This window comes from Doryrhamphus excisus, linkage group LG21 (genome assembly GCF_037039965.1).
Source record: "Doryrhamphus excisus strain RoL-2023G ecotype Guam linkage group LG21, RoL_Dexc_Guam_v1.1, whole genome shotgun sequence".
NCBI classification, from domain to species: domain Eukaryota; kingdom Metazoa; phylum Chordata; class Actinopteri; order Syngnathiformes; family Syngnathidae; genus Doryrhamphus; species Doryrhamphus excisus.
The window spans coordinates 4551878-4569351 of NC_136377.1; the positions used below are offsets into that span (position 1 = coordinate 4551878).

At 40.7% G+C, this 17474-nt stretch overlaps 1 protein-coding gene across 4 annotated transcripts in view; it reads left to right on the forward strand.

Moving 5' to 3' along the window:
• Positions 1–6734: 6734 nt before the first annotated feature.
• The window catches only part of dbn1 (drebrin 1), a 55070-nt gene continuing 44330 nt past the window's right edge, over positions 6735–17474 (forward strand). Inside the window, exon 1 of one of the 4 annotated variants that reach the window (XM_058086350.2) lies at positions 6735–6980. In XM_058086350.2, the coding sequence (XP_057942333.2) occupies positions 6898–6980 (83 nt within the window). In that variant the 5' untranslated portion in view covers positions 6735–6897. The remainder of the gene's footprint in view (positions 6981–17474) is intronic. The other 3 variants (XM_078787612.1, XM_078787611.1, XM_078787613.1) reach the window with 3 other exon arrangements.

Here is a 17474-nt window from a genome sequence, read left to right on the forward strand (position 1 = left end):
ATATAAAAATATATCACACAGCAAGTCTGAACATTTTACATCAGGATAAATATATTGTAAAGCAATTACATCTGTCATTTAAGCTTTATTTATTAAGGTAGAGGAGTTCAGGCTGCACATTGCTTTTTAACACTTTTCCTACTACACCTTTTGTCATTTGTTTCATATTTCATGATTGTACAAATGTATCCAAAAATCATCTTTCGTTGCTACATCAGTTTGCGATGGCGAGGGTTCCAGTCTTTATTTTTTGTTGATATGGGATCACATTGTCCAATTGTTAAATAGGCTTTTTTTGGCCTTTTCAGAAACATGACAGCCTCTTTAATGCCTGCCACATTCTCATCAATTGCCTTTTTTTTGCCTCCGGTAGAACAAATGAGTTTTCAATTCTAGAACTGGTATTTTTGCATTTGCCATTACCGCCCATAATACTTTGTGTTCTGTCTCAAGTTACAACTCTTGCCTTCAGTTGAGGTCCAATGTGTGCCAGTTATTTTTGGTTTTTCGTGCATGTTTTGTTTTTTTATGTGGAACAATACGCCACTAAGGCTGAACGTCTGCTGGGTCGTTTAAATGGAAAAAAAAATAACATGGAGGAGGAGAGCGTTTGTAGTTTAGAAGCATGTTCAGTCTTTTTGTTCCCTCTTGGATTATTTAAGCCTAGGTATGATTTGTTTTGTTTTTTTTCTTAAATATTTCAATGTTTACATTTTGTTTATGCATGTTCAGAGTTGTTATATCCAGTGTTTTTGCACACTACAGCATCCATCGATCTTGAACGGCACTGCCCAATTGGTGTGAAAGTACTTAACATGAAGTGCCTGATGCTTTAGGAGCAAACTTTGGCCATTCGGACGTTTTGAAACGAGCTTGCTTGATCGCCTTCACGCCATTGACTTGAACAACCTGTGATGTTTTCGTGGCAGCCAAACCGGACCTTCGGCACTCATCCACAGGGAAACCGTGGTGGCCATTTTGGGGCGCTAGCGTGACGTGAGTGACATTTGCGGGATTAAAGGTGCTGCATGTCGTGTTTTAAGATTGTCCTCTCACTGTAGCGGTTATGAAAGTTAGTTTGGAGTTTGTTGGAAAGGTGTGAAGGTGTTGTTATGCGGGGGTGGCCTGCATTTTTCAGCCTTTGTCTCAGTTCTGTGTGAATGGTAGGACGTTACCCTGGATGTAGTGAAAAAGGAATAGTATGCCAATGTCGGGATTGGTTGTAAAGTTGGGTTCTGTGTCAAATGCACTGCCGACTTTGTGTGGGGAAAAAAAAAAACTCGAGTGGTCCTGGCAATTTTCCATCTTCGGTAACCCATGTGTATCCTGGGTGTACACGTTTGACACATTTCACTCTCACTAATGTGGTGTTACTGTAAAATGTAACATAACATTATGAGGTAGTATGACAGGTGGGATGCTGCCTGTGTGAAAGGATATGCCAGTCATAACATAACATGAAAGACTTGTTCTGTATAAAAGGTACAGGCAGACAAATGCCAGATCTCTTGTTCAACTGTTTTGTTTCTGAAGGAGTCTGCGTGAAAGGGGCTATTATGTCTGCCGAAGAGTACTTTCATTGTCGTTCCACCGGAACCGGCCGCTGTCAATAACGCTGGTGACGTCTCAGCTGTGTTAGAGAACTGATGTTAAAATGGCTGAATTTTCAGATGTGGAAGTGGTTGCGTAAGAAGGGAACGTAGGGGTGACTCGAGGCCAAACGCAGAAGATTTCATGGGAAGTGTTTTCATTGCATGATCTTACAATTTGAATAAATCGACATGCAGCAACTTTAAGAGTACCGACAAAACGTCTACGTTACATCATCATCCTCTGACCTCACTGTTATGACATGACACCAAATTACAGATCAAACATGATGGCATCTTCTCGGAGTGCACATCATCTTTTAACATCCTGAATGCCGCTGTGGCGTTGTCATATACTGTGTACACACATACCATGTGTATGTGTGTGTCTGTGTGTATATATGTATGTGTGTGCACACATACATATATATACCGTATGTTTATATATATATATATACAGTTTCTAAATTTATCTATATACAGTGTGTGCGCATACTGTATATATGTATGTACATATACATATATACACTATATAATATTTTTTCAGAATTTGTGTGATTAGATGATTGCAGATGTGCAGCACAAAACCGGTTTTCAGTTTTATTTTTTCCTAAAAACGTTAAAAGGATGGCAGTGTCAGGTACCATTCCATTTGAACACACTGTATATTTATAATAAAAGTATTCTCATAATAAAGTGTCTTTTGTGGGCATTTATTTTAACATCAATTGCATCATTTTTTTTATATACCTGATAATTTGTAAAAAAAAAAAGCACATTGACGAGACAAACCTGTTAATCGCTGAAATGTACAGTAAACTAGTGTGTATATATAACACATATACATATATTAAATATATATCCAAAACAGTTTTGTGGGTTTTTTTGTATTTTATTTATTGAATTGTACATATAACACAACAGATGTACAACACCAGTTGATTGTTTTGTAATGTTGGATTCTAAATTGAGCTTCACAATGCAAGGAGGTGAGATCAAAAGAATTAGAATTTAGTTAAAATCTTAGTCTTAGATAAGGTATCCTTAGATTCGACATAAAATTTTGATAGTATTATTCTATTCCTTAAATTATCAAAGCAAATGTGATCACGTGGGAGTGGAAATGTACACGCGCCCACATTAGTGTCAATCAAATGACTCGTTGCCGTCTTTTTTTTCTACAAAGATCCTAGTTATATCATGCGAGAGCGTTTTCAAAAAGCACTAATATCTCCTGGGCGGCCACAGTTATTGGTTACTTCACCAATATTGTTAATATTTGTATTATATACATAATATTTCTACACAATCATTACACCACTTCAGACTCACTGTGGTTGTCTCTTTTTGCTAACTTCCGGTGTCTCCTTTGGTGGCAGCGAGGGAACTAAACTCATTTAGAGAATGTATTCATAAATGGTTTCGATGTTTGCTTTGTTGTTGAAATAAACAACAAAAATATGATCTAAAAAGTAAAATATGCGGCCCTTCGTGTTGGTGGCATTTCCGATATTATTTATTCGACATAATTTTTCCCTTTGTGTTATGGCGTATTCTGTCTGGGAAACACTTCCCGTGATTGCCATATTCAAACACAAGGGGGCGGCAAATACACTGCAGTAAACCGTATGTTGTTAAGCCCTCTCAATATGCAAAGCGAGATCGATAGGTAAATGGGAAGTGAAATACTGATGACATGTCTTTGTTTTCTTTGTCTGTCCAGCTGTCTGCCTCAACCACAGATGTCTCTCTGTAGGAGCTAATCAATAAATCAATCAACACCCAGGTGCCACAAAGACAGAATGCTAACAGGAAGTGGGGGGAAATGAGGAGATAAAAATCACCCTGTGTCCTGCAACCCAGCCAACAAACAGACAATGTGCAGTTAAGTTTGTGAAATCCTAAAATATAAGTAAGCCTTCCTGTCATCTTTAGCAGAAGCTCTGACCTCAATCTGAGGATTTACAACTGGCCATTTGCGGGATTAAACTCTGATTTGTGTAAGTATTATTTATTTCTTAGTCCAGCAGAGTCGAACAGAGTAATCTGTATCGTTCAGCACTTACCGGCTAATTTGTCCTGTCAGGTTGAACCCTCCATTAGAGGGGGGGCAAAGGTAGTTTAATGTCAGCTAACTCAGCAGGCCCGGCTTGAGTCTTCAGCGCATTTTGGCCTGCTTTAAGAAAAGACACATCTTGCCACTTTGTGCCTAGCACTGTTATGTTTTGTCAAAAGCATCCAAGCAAACACACGCTTCTTAGCTATAGCTAGTCTCAAGTGTCCACAACCAAAACATTCACATGACCAGGCTGAAATGCAAGCTCATCAATAGCTTTCTAATGTAGCCATGATATTTTGCAGTCTGGCAGTTGAGTGTTTAATAGTTCTTTCTATTCCCGTAAGGAGCACCAACATTAGGATCCGCAGGGTAGTTTAATGCTAGACACCAGCATTCACAAGCTTTTTACAATAGAATTAGGAGAAAAACTTATTCATTTAATTCAAATAATGGGGTAAAACTGGACATGAAATTAAACATTACAGTTAAAATGTTGTATTTATTCTTTCAATTAAAGATAACTTTAACTAGTAATGTTACTAGCATTAGCATCCAAGCTATGCACAAACTTAGCTAGCTAGTCAACCAAAATATTCACTTTACCAGGTTCATCAAACGCTTTCTAATATGTTAAAAAATAATAAATAAAACAAAACAATGTGTTCATGAGTGTTTCAAGTGTGTAGTAGTGCTTTCTATCCTAGCTACAAGCTAGATGCTAGCATCCAAATACAAGCATTCCCACAATGGTACTTTTTAACATAGAAATATGGCCACACTCAAAGGACAAAAATTGGTAAAATTATGTTAAAGTTGTGAGAAAAAACAAGAATAATGTTTCAATATTACAGTTAAAATGTTGTATTTATTCTTTCAATTAAAGATAACTTTAACTAGTAATGTTACTAGCATTAGCATCCAAGCTATGCACAAACTTAGCTAGCTAGTCAACCAAAATATTCACTTTACCAGGTTCATCAAATGCTTTCTAATATGTTAAAAAATAATAAATAAAATAAAATAATGTGTTCATGAGTGTTTCAAGTGTGTAGTAGTGATTTCTATTCTAGCCACAAGCTAGATGCTAGCATGCTAATACAAGCATTCCCACAATGGTACTTTTTAACATAGAAATATGGCCACACTCAAAGGACAAAAATTGGTAAAATTATGTTAAAGTTGTGAGAAAAAACAAGAATAATGTTTCAATATTACAGTTAAAATGTTGTATTTATTCTTTCAATTAAAGATAACTTTAACTAGTAATGTTACTAGCATTAGCATCCAAGCTATGCACAAACTTAGCTGGCTAGTCAACCAAAATATTCACTTTACCAGGTTCATCAAATGCTTTCTAATATGTTAAAAAAGAATAAATAAAATAAAATAATGTGTTCATGAGTGTTTCAAGTGTGTAGTACTGATTTCTAAACTAGCCATGCTAACATTATAATACAAGCATTCCCACAATGGTACTTTTTAGCATAGAAAAATGGCCGCACTCAAAGGACAAACCTTGGTAAAATTATGTTAAAGTTGTGAGAAAAAACAAGAATAATGTTTCAGTATTATAGTAAAAAAGTATTTGTTTTCTAAAAATAAAGTGGTAATGTTAAGAGCTCAAAGTTGTGACTGAATGACGAACCAGGTAAAGTCGCATTATTATGAAAAAAAAAAAAAAATATATATATATATATATTACAACAAGTAAACATGTAAAAGCACAAATTGAAGGACCCACCATCACTGCTGCCGCCCCCTCCTCTTCCTCCTCCATTATCCTGCAGCCTCAATGATGAAGAAGGTATGTGGGCTCAGAGCCAGCCGTCCTGCCCGCTTGTGGGAGAAAGGCACCCAGTGTGGGGTTCAACACTATGAGGCAGGCAGGTTACCGCGGCAACCGACCAACCACCAACAGCAAGCAGTCAGTGAGGGAAGCTTTTTAAGCTAATTGAGTAGACTTTTCCGGGAAATAAGAAAAAAAAAAAGAACCTTTTTCAAGTTTATTAACATTACAAAAGAACTTTATAATGAAATCATCTTTGCAGAATTGTTGTCATTCAGCCACAATGGAGGCTTTTTCTAGCATTTAGTGCCTTTTTAATGTCATGCCATAGCATCTCAATCAGATTCGGGTCTTATATATACTTTGACTAGGCCAATCCAAGGTCTCCATTTTGTTTTTCTGCATCCATTCAGAGGTGGACTTGCTGGTGTGTTTTGGATCGTTGTCCTGCTGCAGAACCCAAGTTTGGTTTCAGCTTCACCAGCTTCATTCATGGTTCCATTTATCACAGCAATTCTTCCGGGTCCTGAAGCAGCAAAACAGCCCCAGACCGTCACACTACCTCCACCGTATTTTACTGTTGATTATGTTCTTTTTCTGAAATGCGACTTTACTGTTATGACAGATTTAAACCTTCCAAAAGGTTCGACTTTTGTCTCATCGGAGTATTTTCCTAAAAAGACGGGCCTTAATGTTTTTTTTTTTTGTTCCCAAGAGTCATGAACACTGACCTTAACTGAGGCTTTGGATGTTGTTGTGGGGTCTTTTGTGACCTCTTGGATGAGTCACTGCTGTCCTTTTGGGGTCCTCTTTCACCACTGTTCCATGTTTGTGGAACATTTGTGGATAATGGCTCTCACTGTGGTTTGCTGGAGTCCCATATCTGTAGAAATGACTTTTATTTTTTATTTTACTTTATTTGTCAATAATTTTGAAATTAGTTTGATCATCTGAAACTGTTAAGTGTGACAAAAAATCAGGAATTTGGGGTGGGGGGGGACACATTTTCCACACTGCTGTATTATATTATTAATGTTGCCAGTTTTTAAGTTAAGACCCTAAAAGTGGGACTTTAATCTTTTTGTGCAAGACAAATCAAAGTAAAAGTGATAGCCAAGAGAAGCAATGATGCAACACTGCTCCTCAAAGAGTGTTATGATGTCAAAGAGGGGTTTATTTTCATTTAATTATGCTCATCGGGCTTGTTATGATTTGCTGTCATGTACAGTATTCAGATTTTGACGGGCGTTGAAACTTTCACGTGGCAGAAGCAGACATATCAGGCCGAAATATTTCGGCGCTAGGACCCCTCGGCCACTGTGACGTTTCTCTTTGTCTCCGCCACTCAGGACTTCCTCCTCCTCCTCCTCCTCCTCCTCCTCCTCTCTCCTGCTGCCTCAGAGGGGCTCATTCCGCGTCTTTTCTCCCATCAGCAGCGGCCTGGATGCTCGCTGGGCTCGAACATGGCTGTGAATCTTGCAAAGAACAGACTGACCCTGCTCACCGCCTACCAGGACGTCATTGACGAGACCTCCGACACCGACTGGTGAGTCCCCGCAGTATCACCCCTCCCCTCCCCACTCTCCAGCTCTCATCTTTGGGATGCTGTATCTTTTTATGTGTGTGTGTGTGTGTGTGGTAGATGAGGATGCGCATCCAATCCGGTGTCTTAAGTCCACACTTAAGAGCATGTGGAGTAATAATTGTCATTGTTTAATTAATTCAAAGCGTGTTAATGTGTACAAAGTGGTCCAAGTGTGACTTTTAAAAGGCCCATAGTGGAGATCTACTGCACCTCATCATTGAGCTTTGTCTTTGGCCACCCATGTTGGAAACTGGAAGCAATTTATGATTTGGTTTTTTTTGGGGTGTTTTAAAAAAAATATTCTACCTATGAGTTCCTGCATCCACAAAATGAGAGTGGAAGGAAAAGAGGGGCGAGGCCAGTGGAGGGTTGGTTTAGTGTAGGAGGAGGAGGAGGAGGAGGGTTCCATCATCACCCTTTGTGGCCTTACAGCAGCTCCGGCTAGGAGTTCCAAATTCTGGCACATGGGCTGATAACGTTAGCAAAACATCTTCAAAGGACCAAGAGGTCATTATGTCCTCATAAATACCATCCTTTGAGAAACTTCACAGGCATGCTGTTTACTCAAAACAAACATTTTCATGAATTTTGATATTTTTCCCTAAAAAGAAGGTTGTAATGATACTGATGATGAGTTCATTGTAAACACTAGGAACATGAGTTTGACACCAGTCGACGACTGTACCTCACAGGGTTGCTTACAGCCACAGCTTGTTTGTGGTGTGGCTATGTTGTTTTGACTAATGAGAGACCCCCCCGGGGGTGGGTTGCTTTTATAGACCACACGCCCAGCGAATATAGTTGTAGGAATTTAATAGAGGCATTTATGGTTAATTTACTGCTTTTAACAAGATGGCTCTTGAATGTTCTGAACTCCTTTTTCCACGCCAGTGACAGCACATCTGTTGCCCACGCAATTCCTCACTCATTCAGTCACAGCCATTTTTCCAATCCCTTTCGGTTTTTGATTATTTTGATTTGTCAAGAGGTTTGTCAAGTGGTTAGCACGCAGACCTCACAGCTAGGAGACCAGGGTTCAATTCCACCCTTTGTCATCTCTGTGTGGAGTTTGCATGTTCTCCCCCGTGCATGCGTGGGTTTTCTCCAGGTACTCCGGTTTCCTCCCACATTCCAAAAACATGCTAGGTTAATTAGCGACTCCAAATTGTCCATAGGTATGAATGTGAGTGTGAATGGTTGTTTGTCTATATGTGCCCTGTGATTGGCTGGCGCCTCTTGCCAAAAGACATCTGTGGAAAAGTGGTAGAAAATGAATGAATGGAATTGAACTATGTGTGTGTGCATGTTTGTGAATGCATTCAAATTTCCCCCTTAATGCGTAATATCTGCCAACATTACAAGACTCCATGCCTTTTCACTTCCTGGTAGCTGTGCAGTGTGTATTTCTACAGGAAAGATGCATGCTGAGCTCTTATAAAACGAGCTTCTCCCACATTGTGGCTGTTTTTCCGCCTTAAAACTGCACCAAACTTATCATTTCTTTTTGCTTCTAGCACAAAAAACTGTAAACGACATATAAATATGTATTTTACATATATATTCATTCCAAAATTGACCACATAATGCAAACAAATCTACCCAGCCTTGTTTTCTGCTCCTCCATTTTTCACCCAACGCAGCCATTGTTTATTTGGCTTGGATAGAAGCCACTGCAAGCATCTGTGATTAAATCCGTGGTGACAGCGGAATCCGTTCACGTCACCCAGCTGTTGTCATCAAATCAAAAATCAATGTTTACTGCCGGTCTATTATCTTTTAACTATCACTATTTAAGTCCCACCGCAAACATCATGAAATTATGGTTATGTTTCCCTTTCCGGTATTGAATGTGTGTATTTTTTTTGTATATGTGTGCGTGAGACAGAAAGTCAATTATTTATTCTTTGCAGTGGTCAATCGAACAAAGGTAAAAAGGTTGTTGGCAGAGGTCATCTTTGCCTTTCAGCAGAAGGATAGTTAAAGTATAAACTCATTGTCCTTGAATGTGACCAGCTGGATACCTTTTTTATAAACAAAAATTTTTTATAAAAAAACATGGTAGTGGTTGACATGCTTGTCGGACATGCTGTACAACTTTATGACGTCACATGTTTACATTCGCACAGTTTGATATGTTTGAAAAGGAGTATGTAGAAGCAGATCTTATTTAATCTCAGTAAAAGTTTTTTTTTTTTTTTTGCTTTGGGTGTGAAACTGAAAGATACTTTTTTATCTGCAGCTGGTTAACCTCACCAGGAAGGAAGGAACAGGAGTTGTGCAATGTTTTTAGCTCAGATTACATGTTTGTTTGGACTCCATCACACATTGGAATGAAAGCCATGTGATCCTGATCATCAGCTGAACACGTTTTTGGGGGGATTTTCGTCCAAATCGTCTTTTTTTTTTTTTTTTTTGACAAAAATGGGTGTGTTCTTAATCAGTCTTAGGCAGACATATGACATTTGGATTGATAGATTGAGTTGATTTGTTATCAGCTGTGCTATCGTCTACTACTGTTGTGGGGTCTTTTGTGACCTCTCGGATGAGTCGTTGCTGTCCTTTTGGGGTCCTCCTTCACCACTGTTTCATGTTTTAGACATTTGTGGATAATGGCTCTCACTGTGGTTTGCTGGAGTCCCATATCTCAAGAAATGACTTTATCACCTTTTTCCAGGCTGATAGGTTAGTTTATTTGGCAATAATTTTGAAATTAGTTTGATGATCTGAAACTGTTAAGTGTGACAAAAAAAATCAGGAATTTTTTTTCACACTGCTGTATTATATTATTCATGTTGCCAGTTTTTAAATTAAGACCCTAAAAGTGGGACTTTAATCTTTCTTTAATCTTTTTTGCAAGACAAATGAAAAAGTGATAGCCAAGAGAAGCCATGATGATCTTAAGTGGAGGTACAAAGTTCAAGATATCTCTTGTAAGATTTTCCGACATTTGGACTCTTTTTAATTGTTTTCCACAGAATCAATACTCATTAGCAGCCATGTTTGTTTCCTTTGCAGTCTCCCCGGCAGTGCTGACTAACTGTGTTGCATTGTAAGCGCTGTGTTGTTTAGCAGAGAACCTTTTGTAGGACCTTTTCCTCTGCATGAATAATTAAGGCAAAGGTTTGTGGTGTCTAAAATTCAAAATGTTGTAATGGCGTACTCGGTGTGACAGTGATGCAGCAGAGGGGGGGGGGCCCTCAGGCCTGGCCCCGTTTTTCACACTTGACGAGATTTGAACAAAAGCAGAGACTTCCAAACACGACTGACCCCGAACGCCACCCCCACTGACGAACCCCCCCCTATTGCTGCCCCAGTAATGATACACTCATCAATCGAGAGATGGCACATCAGAGAACGCCACGGGGTTGTTTTAACCGTGGAAAGTGACTTTAATGTGTATCCTGTCGGTGACTGGTTGCGCGTTGGTTGAGGTGATGATTAAAAAGATTGAAGATGAAGATGTCAGGGTGTCTCGCTGACTTTTGTGCCTGGTGGAGGGATCAAGCAAAGCTGTGAGGATTAACATTGGGAAGGTCATCTTTCTACGTTGTGAGCTATCTGCGTGTTTTTCCATCAAGTTATGATTCTGCTTATTTCCTCTGCTCATCATCATCAAACCATATGAAAGTATAATGATGAAACTACATAGGTGTTATATCAGTAAAATCTAATTATCACGTTTATTGTAGAACAGGGGTTTCAAACTCAATTTACCTGGGGGCCACTGGAGCTAGGGTCTGGGCAGGTTTAAAAAAACAAAAACAAAACGCATTTATTAAAAAAAGAAAAATATACAAACTTTTTCAGTGCTTTGGTTCCAATTTTCTACAATAAAAGCTCTGATAAAACATTCCACTGTTCTCAAATATCTTAATTTATATTTTTCTGCACAAAATAAGATGAAAAATAAATAAACAAATCAAGAATAAAGAAAATCAATCAATCAGTAATAAATAAATAAATATAATAATAATAAAACGGCAAATAATAAAAACTTTAAAAACCACATATAGTTGGTGGGGAGACAAATTTTTTTTTTCAGATTAAAATGAACAAAGCATTATTAGAGCCCTGTAGACATGACAAAACACGACTATAGTCACATTTATACTCTTTTTATTTACAACATATTGCGCAACTGCAGAGTCTTGAGACACATGCTAACTCGCAAACTAGAGAGCTAGCGACCTAAACGGTAGCCTTCAAGTTATTTCCTTTAAACTTAAATAGCCAAAAACTTACCACTTCCACACAGATAGGGAGGATAACTATAAAGTTATTTAACCTTTAACATGAACATTAATCAAACGTAATAATTTTTCCATATCAAACATGCGCGGGCCGCACTAACATTAAACTTTCATATCAAGGCGGGGGCCTCAAACTAGTGTCCTGCGGGCCACATTTGGCCCGCGGGCCGCATGTTTGAAACCCATGTTGCAAAAGAAGCAGATGCGGTGGATGGTGGTTTGATAGATGTAGTCAATGCCGACTTGTTGTTGCCGCTCCATTTGTTTCCCTGAAGCAATAAGGAAAAAAAAATCCTCCTTGACGAACTACAAATGTCAAGATGCTATTAAAGGTGACACTTTAGAAAAAGGCCAGCCAGCAAGTCAAGGTTATCCCATATCAAACAATTCGCAGACGACGGGTCGAATGGAATGCGGCACAGCGGCTGGAGGCTGCTGTCTGTCATATGACCCCCCGCCCCCATACCCATGACCCCTGCAGCTGTGCAGAGAGGCCATTACCTGGTGAGTCACCTCTGTCGGCTGGACAGAAGGGGAAAGGAGAAGCAAGCGTTGCTTGACTTGTAACCTCAGTAACTTTAGTTTTGATGTTATTGCCTTTTTTTAACAGTGTTAAATAATAATTTAAAGAGGACCTGTTGTGCTTTTTTCACTTTCCTGACCTATAAATGTAGTTAGAATGTTGTATTCTTGTGTTTAACGATGCCAGAATTTCAGATAATTAGGTTTACACATTTGGAATTGGTTCAAAATGGCGGGCTTCCTTATATGGGCGTACACTGTAAGCCAGATACGCTCTCTGCCCTCCGCTAAGCTCTGCTTCTGTGTTTACATTGTTAGCAATGGCTAACAATTTCTGTACAATATCCTAACGATGCACCAGGCGCAAATGGTTGGAGTTCCGACTACAACTCCTATAAAGTGGGGTTCCCAGCCAACCACAGCGGAGTGGGCGTGCCTGGAGGCGGGCCGTTGGGTGGAATGAATTAAAACGTATCGTTGTTGCGGTAAGCACGGAATCCAAAGAAATACAGCTGGAATAGGTGCAGATTCTGGAAGATCTAGAAAGTTTCTGTGCGGGTTATTGTGTGTAGCTGCTCTACAGGTGTCCACAACTCATTACTTTGTCCAAAACATTGTTATATTAAGGAATTGGATTGGAGGACACTATAAGATAACATTGCAATCACATTTTAACATGCTAGGTTAATTTAGATTTGTAGCGAAGCCTGATCTGTTCAGTCTGCATATACACAGGCTGGCTGAAACCCTCCTTTGGTTTCCGGCTCCTGTCCTGGACATCACCAGTGTCATAATGATGAGGGATGATGAAGGTGAAGCCACGCCCACGGTTGATATCAGCAACAACAAATCACTCACCCTCACTATTTTTGCGGCAGCAATCTAAAAGCTTTTATTCTTAGTCTTTTGTTTCACACCTTGAACCCGACGAAATGGTGCGATCTGTCTTCTCATCAGCTCCTCCACCTTCGTGAATGGTGTTTTCTTTTCTCTGAGCGTATCTGAGGCCCGACAGACTCAAGGCCGCCAGTGAACAAAAGACTAAAAGAGGCCGGGAAGGCTGTTCTTTTTATGCCTGACGCGTCGTAGGAATACACACACAGCAATAATTCAGTCCCTGTGATATATTCTTATATCTTCTAATATTGAGTTATGAATGCACTGACATGGATGGCTTGGTGGAGTATTGGAATTGGAAACCAGTGTGCTAGTGACTGGGGGGGGGGGCCCTCGTCCTGCCTGTGGCCTCGTAGGAATGGTAATGGTTTAATTTCATTTGAACATGCATCAGATTACAATTGAATGCATCACATAATCAGTTCACAGTTCCACATGTCCGAAAGGAGTAGGAAGAAGCAAAGTTTATTAAATCCTACCCCTCCATCTGGTACTTTTACAATCAGTAACTGTTACATTTGTTCACTTCCTGCTTTCCATAATACAGTTTTAAGTTTTTTTTTAAATTTTATTATTTTTTATTTTCATACTGAAGTAGGAGGGGCGGCACGGAGGTTGAGTGGTTAGCGCGCAGACCTCACAGCTAGGAGACCAGGGTTCAATTCCACCCTCGGCCATCTCCTGGAGATGTTCTTCCCGTGCATGCATGGGTTTTCTCCAGGTACTCCGGTTTCCTCCCACATTCCAAAAACATGCTAGGTTAATTAGCGACTCCAAATTGTCCATAGGTATGAATGTGAGTGTGAATGGTTGTTTGTCTATATGTGCCCTGTGATTGGCTGGCCACCAGTCCAGGGTGTACCCCGCCTCTCGCCCGAAGACGGCTGGGATAGGCTCCAGCACCCCCGCGACCCTCGTGAGGAAAAGCGGTAGAAAATGAATGAATGAACCGAAGTAGGAGGTGATATGACCATCCAAGGACATAATACCATACTATGGTATACTATAATACATACTATGGGTACCATAGTAAGTGTCAATATAGTGATATATATATATATATATATAGCACATCATGACTGGTTCAAGACTCTTCATCCTTGTATTTAGCAAACATCAACTGCTTGTATTGTTTCTTGAATTGGCTCATCGTTGTGCATTGTTTGATTTCCTTACTCAATCCATTCCATAGTTTGATTCCACATACTGAAATGCTATGGCTTTTTAACGTAGTCCTAGCATATAAGTGGAATAGCTGCTTAAACTTATTGGGAATGTTAGTATTTTTTTCAACAGTATTTCTGGGAGCTGGCTCAAAAGATGGAGCTATATTTGGAGGTCCTCTGTTGTCCCTTCCATCCTCATCAACATCAACACAATGCTGCATGTTCAAAATAGCAAACTAGCTAAGCTTCAAAGACTCCCGACTCTCGCTCTGTAGAAACAACAGATGGATGGATGCAGCTGAGTCCCACTGACATTGCCTGGGACTGTCAAGAAGGGCGTACGGGGTGGTCATATAGAGACGACACGACGTCATTCTCGTTTTGTTTTGGTGTGACGATGACAGCCGCATCCCCCCGCAAGACGACAGCTGTTGCAGATGTTTTGGAGTATAAGGAGATAAGAACCACATTAGTGAGGATGTCCCAAGAGCTGAGCTAATAAACTGGCTGCATATACACTATTGGTTTTTTGAAGGGGTGCCCCAAGGAAGAACATCCAGAAATGAGATAGGCGACACGAGTATTCATCTGGCAACCTGCCTTTTTCAAGAGGGTTAATATTCATTCATTCATTTTCTACCGCTTTTTCCTCACGAGGGTCGCGGGGGTGCTGGAGCCTATCCCAGCTGTCTTTGGGCGTGAGGCGGGGTACACCCTGGACTGGTTCGCCAGCCAATCACAGGGCACATATAGACAAACAACCATTCACACTCACATTCATACCTATGGACAATTAATTTAGCATGTTTTTGGAATGTGGGAGAAAACCGGAGTACCCGGAGAAAACCCACGCATGCACGGGGTCTCCTAGCTGTGAGGTCTGCGCGCTAACCACTCGACCGCCGTGCCGCCCGAGGGTAAATATATAAAACAAAACAAAAAATGAATGCTGCATTATCTTAAAGTAGCATCATATCTCCGTATGTGTTGTTGCTAACACCTCAAAGCTCCAGAATATTTGACGACCGTCATTTTCTGGCCACCATTTTTCAGTTTCCTAATGTTGCGAGCAGAATAGAGAACCTTCTAATACCGAACAGGCCCATCTTTGTCCGAGGCATTTTTCCCTCCAGGCTATTTTGTGATTTTTCTGGCCAGCGTATTCCTGATATTCAGCTTTTTGTCCCGTGAGGCACTTTCGTCTTTCTTTTGTCTGCGAGACAGCGGTTCAGTCTCCAGCTGCGGCCGAAGTCTGGAGTGGAATTTATTGTCTCCGTGTGAGAGGCCTCTCCAGTTAAGCCTGCTGTAATATCAAACCTGTGGCCTTCCTGTCACATATTGTAACTGTCACTGCCAGACGTGGGTCCTCGGTTTCTGGGATATGAAGGCAAGCGTGGCGATGTGTGAGGTTTATATGAAATGTAAGGTGTCTGCCTGCAGATCTTCTTCCCAGCCTACCACCCCCACCCCCTTCCGCCCCTCTTTCTTGTCTCATTTTAAGTCAGCTCGGTGAAAGGCTTCCTTTTTCTTGGATTCTACTGTGCCGATGAATGACACTCAGAAATGCCGGGGGAAGTTTATGACTCTTTTTGTTTCATTTGCATCCAGACGCTCGTTTTCTTATCCATCTGTTTTCTGCTGCAATTCGGTTGACACACCTCAGACAAGCCGCTGAATGAACCCCAAAATGTTGTTGTCTTCTGCTGAGGCCATGGTGTGTTTACTTGTTGGTGGATGGAACTGTGGGAGTTTAGGGAAGATGTCAAGCTGTTTATTTGCTGCGTAGGATGGCATCAGAGCCTCGGCAGAGGTGGATAATATGTGGAGTTCTCTTTAACAAAAAAAAAAGAGAGGCAGCCTTTACAAAGTAGATTAGCAGACGCTGATGGCAGAAGCAGAAAGTGGGAGGGGAAGAGGAAGGTATTCATATTTGGGAAATGGGGGTGGGCTACCGTGTAAAAAAAAAAAAAAAGGGGGCTTCATTTTATTCATTCATTCATTCTTTTTCTACCGCTTTTTCCTCACAAGGGTTGCGGGGGTGCTGGAGCCTATCCCAGCTGTCTTTGGGTGAGAGGCGGGGTACACCCTGGACTGGTCGCCAGCCAGCCAATCACAGGGCACATATAGACAAACAACCATTCACACTCACATTCATACCTATGGACAATGTGGGAATGTGGGAGGAAACCGGATTACCCGGAGAAAACCCACGCATGCACGGGGAGAACATGCAAACTCCACACAGAGATGGCCGAGAGTGGAATTGAACGCTGGTCTCCTAGCTGTGAGGGATGCGCGCTAACCACTCGACCACCGTGCCGCCGGCTTCATTTTATCATATTTTAAAATTTGCTTTTCTGGGTCAGTTGTAGTAGAGAAGCTGCAGGGCTCAAGCTTAGCGGGGGGAAAAAAATGCGGTGCTTTCCGTTTTATTAGCATCGACTAGAATTGTCTCCGGTCTCCCTTTTTGTCCACATCATTCATGGCTTTGATACCCAAAATGGTGAGGTTTTATTAGTTATAAGAACAGGAATGTTTGCGGTATTGCAGTGAGCGAAGCAGAGCTAATAAAAACACAACATGGTGCAAAAATCTGGGTTTGTTTGCTAACTAATAATCAGGTCGACATACCTCATAAAACACACCCAAAAATAGTGATATGCCAACAATATCTGTTCGCATAGCTTGCGATATTAGCTGATATTCCAGGATTCCATTCTTAGGAACTCCTACCAAAATCTGGGTTTGTTTGCTAACTAATAATCAGGTCAACATACCTCATAAAACATACCCAAAAATTGTGATATGCCAACAATATCTGCTAGCATAGCTTGCGATATTAGCTGATATTCCAGGATTGCATTCTTAGGAACTCCTACCATACGGATATCAGTGATATAACACCTTAAAAAGCAACCTGGCAACAACAGTGTATTGCTGTTTACTTCCAGTACTGTTCAGTCGGCCATCTTTGCTTTGTGCGTCGTCTCTACTTCACTCATACATATTCATATCCTTCTCCTCCCAAACCCCCTTCACATGTGTTAATACCGTTAAAATGTTCTGTCAGTGATTACACTCTGAAACCCGGCTCAGGGATGCATAGTTTAGACACCGGAGAGATGAATAAATATGCAGAATTTGTTCCAGTCTCTGTTTAGTGTACTGTAATGTCAAGAAGCATGCATGCATGCATCCACTGACAACATGAGGTATTACCATGATAACCCATTTACTTGTGTTTTGCTGTCCAGTAAGCCATCGAGTCTATTTTCAAACACTTGGAAAACGAGCAGCTTCCTGTCTCCGCTTGTATGCCAAATGAGCCTGTGAGGCTGTTTCCTTCAGCTGGACTTTGTAATTCCAGCGTTCATGTCAGTGTCATGTCTATCTACGCAAAAGGAGAAGTCCTCCTTTTGCGTAGATAAGAGCCCCGATTACGTTATTTGTCAGAGCTAATTAACAGGAGAAGCATGCTGTTTCCGAGCATCAGAGTGGGTTGGTATGACAGCAATGTGGGGCGCAGAAGTGTCAGCTTGCCCTTCAGTTGAGCTTGTTGACAACAATTGTGCGTGATTTAGCTCGCAATGATGCCTCACCATTTGTTTGCACTTCCATCC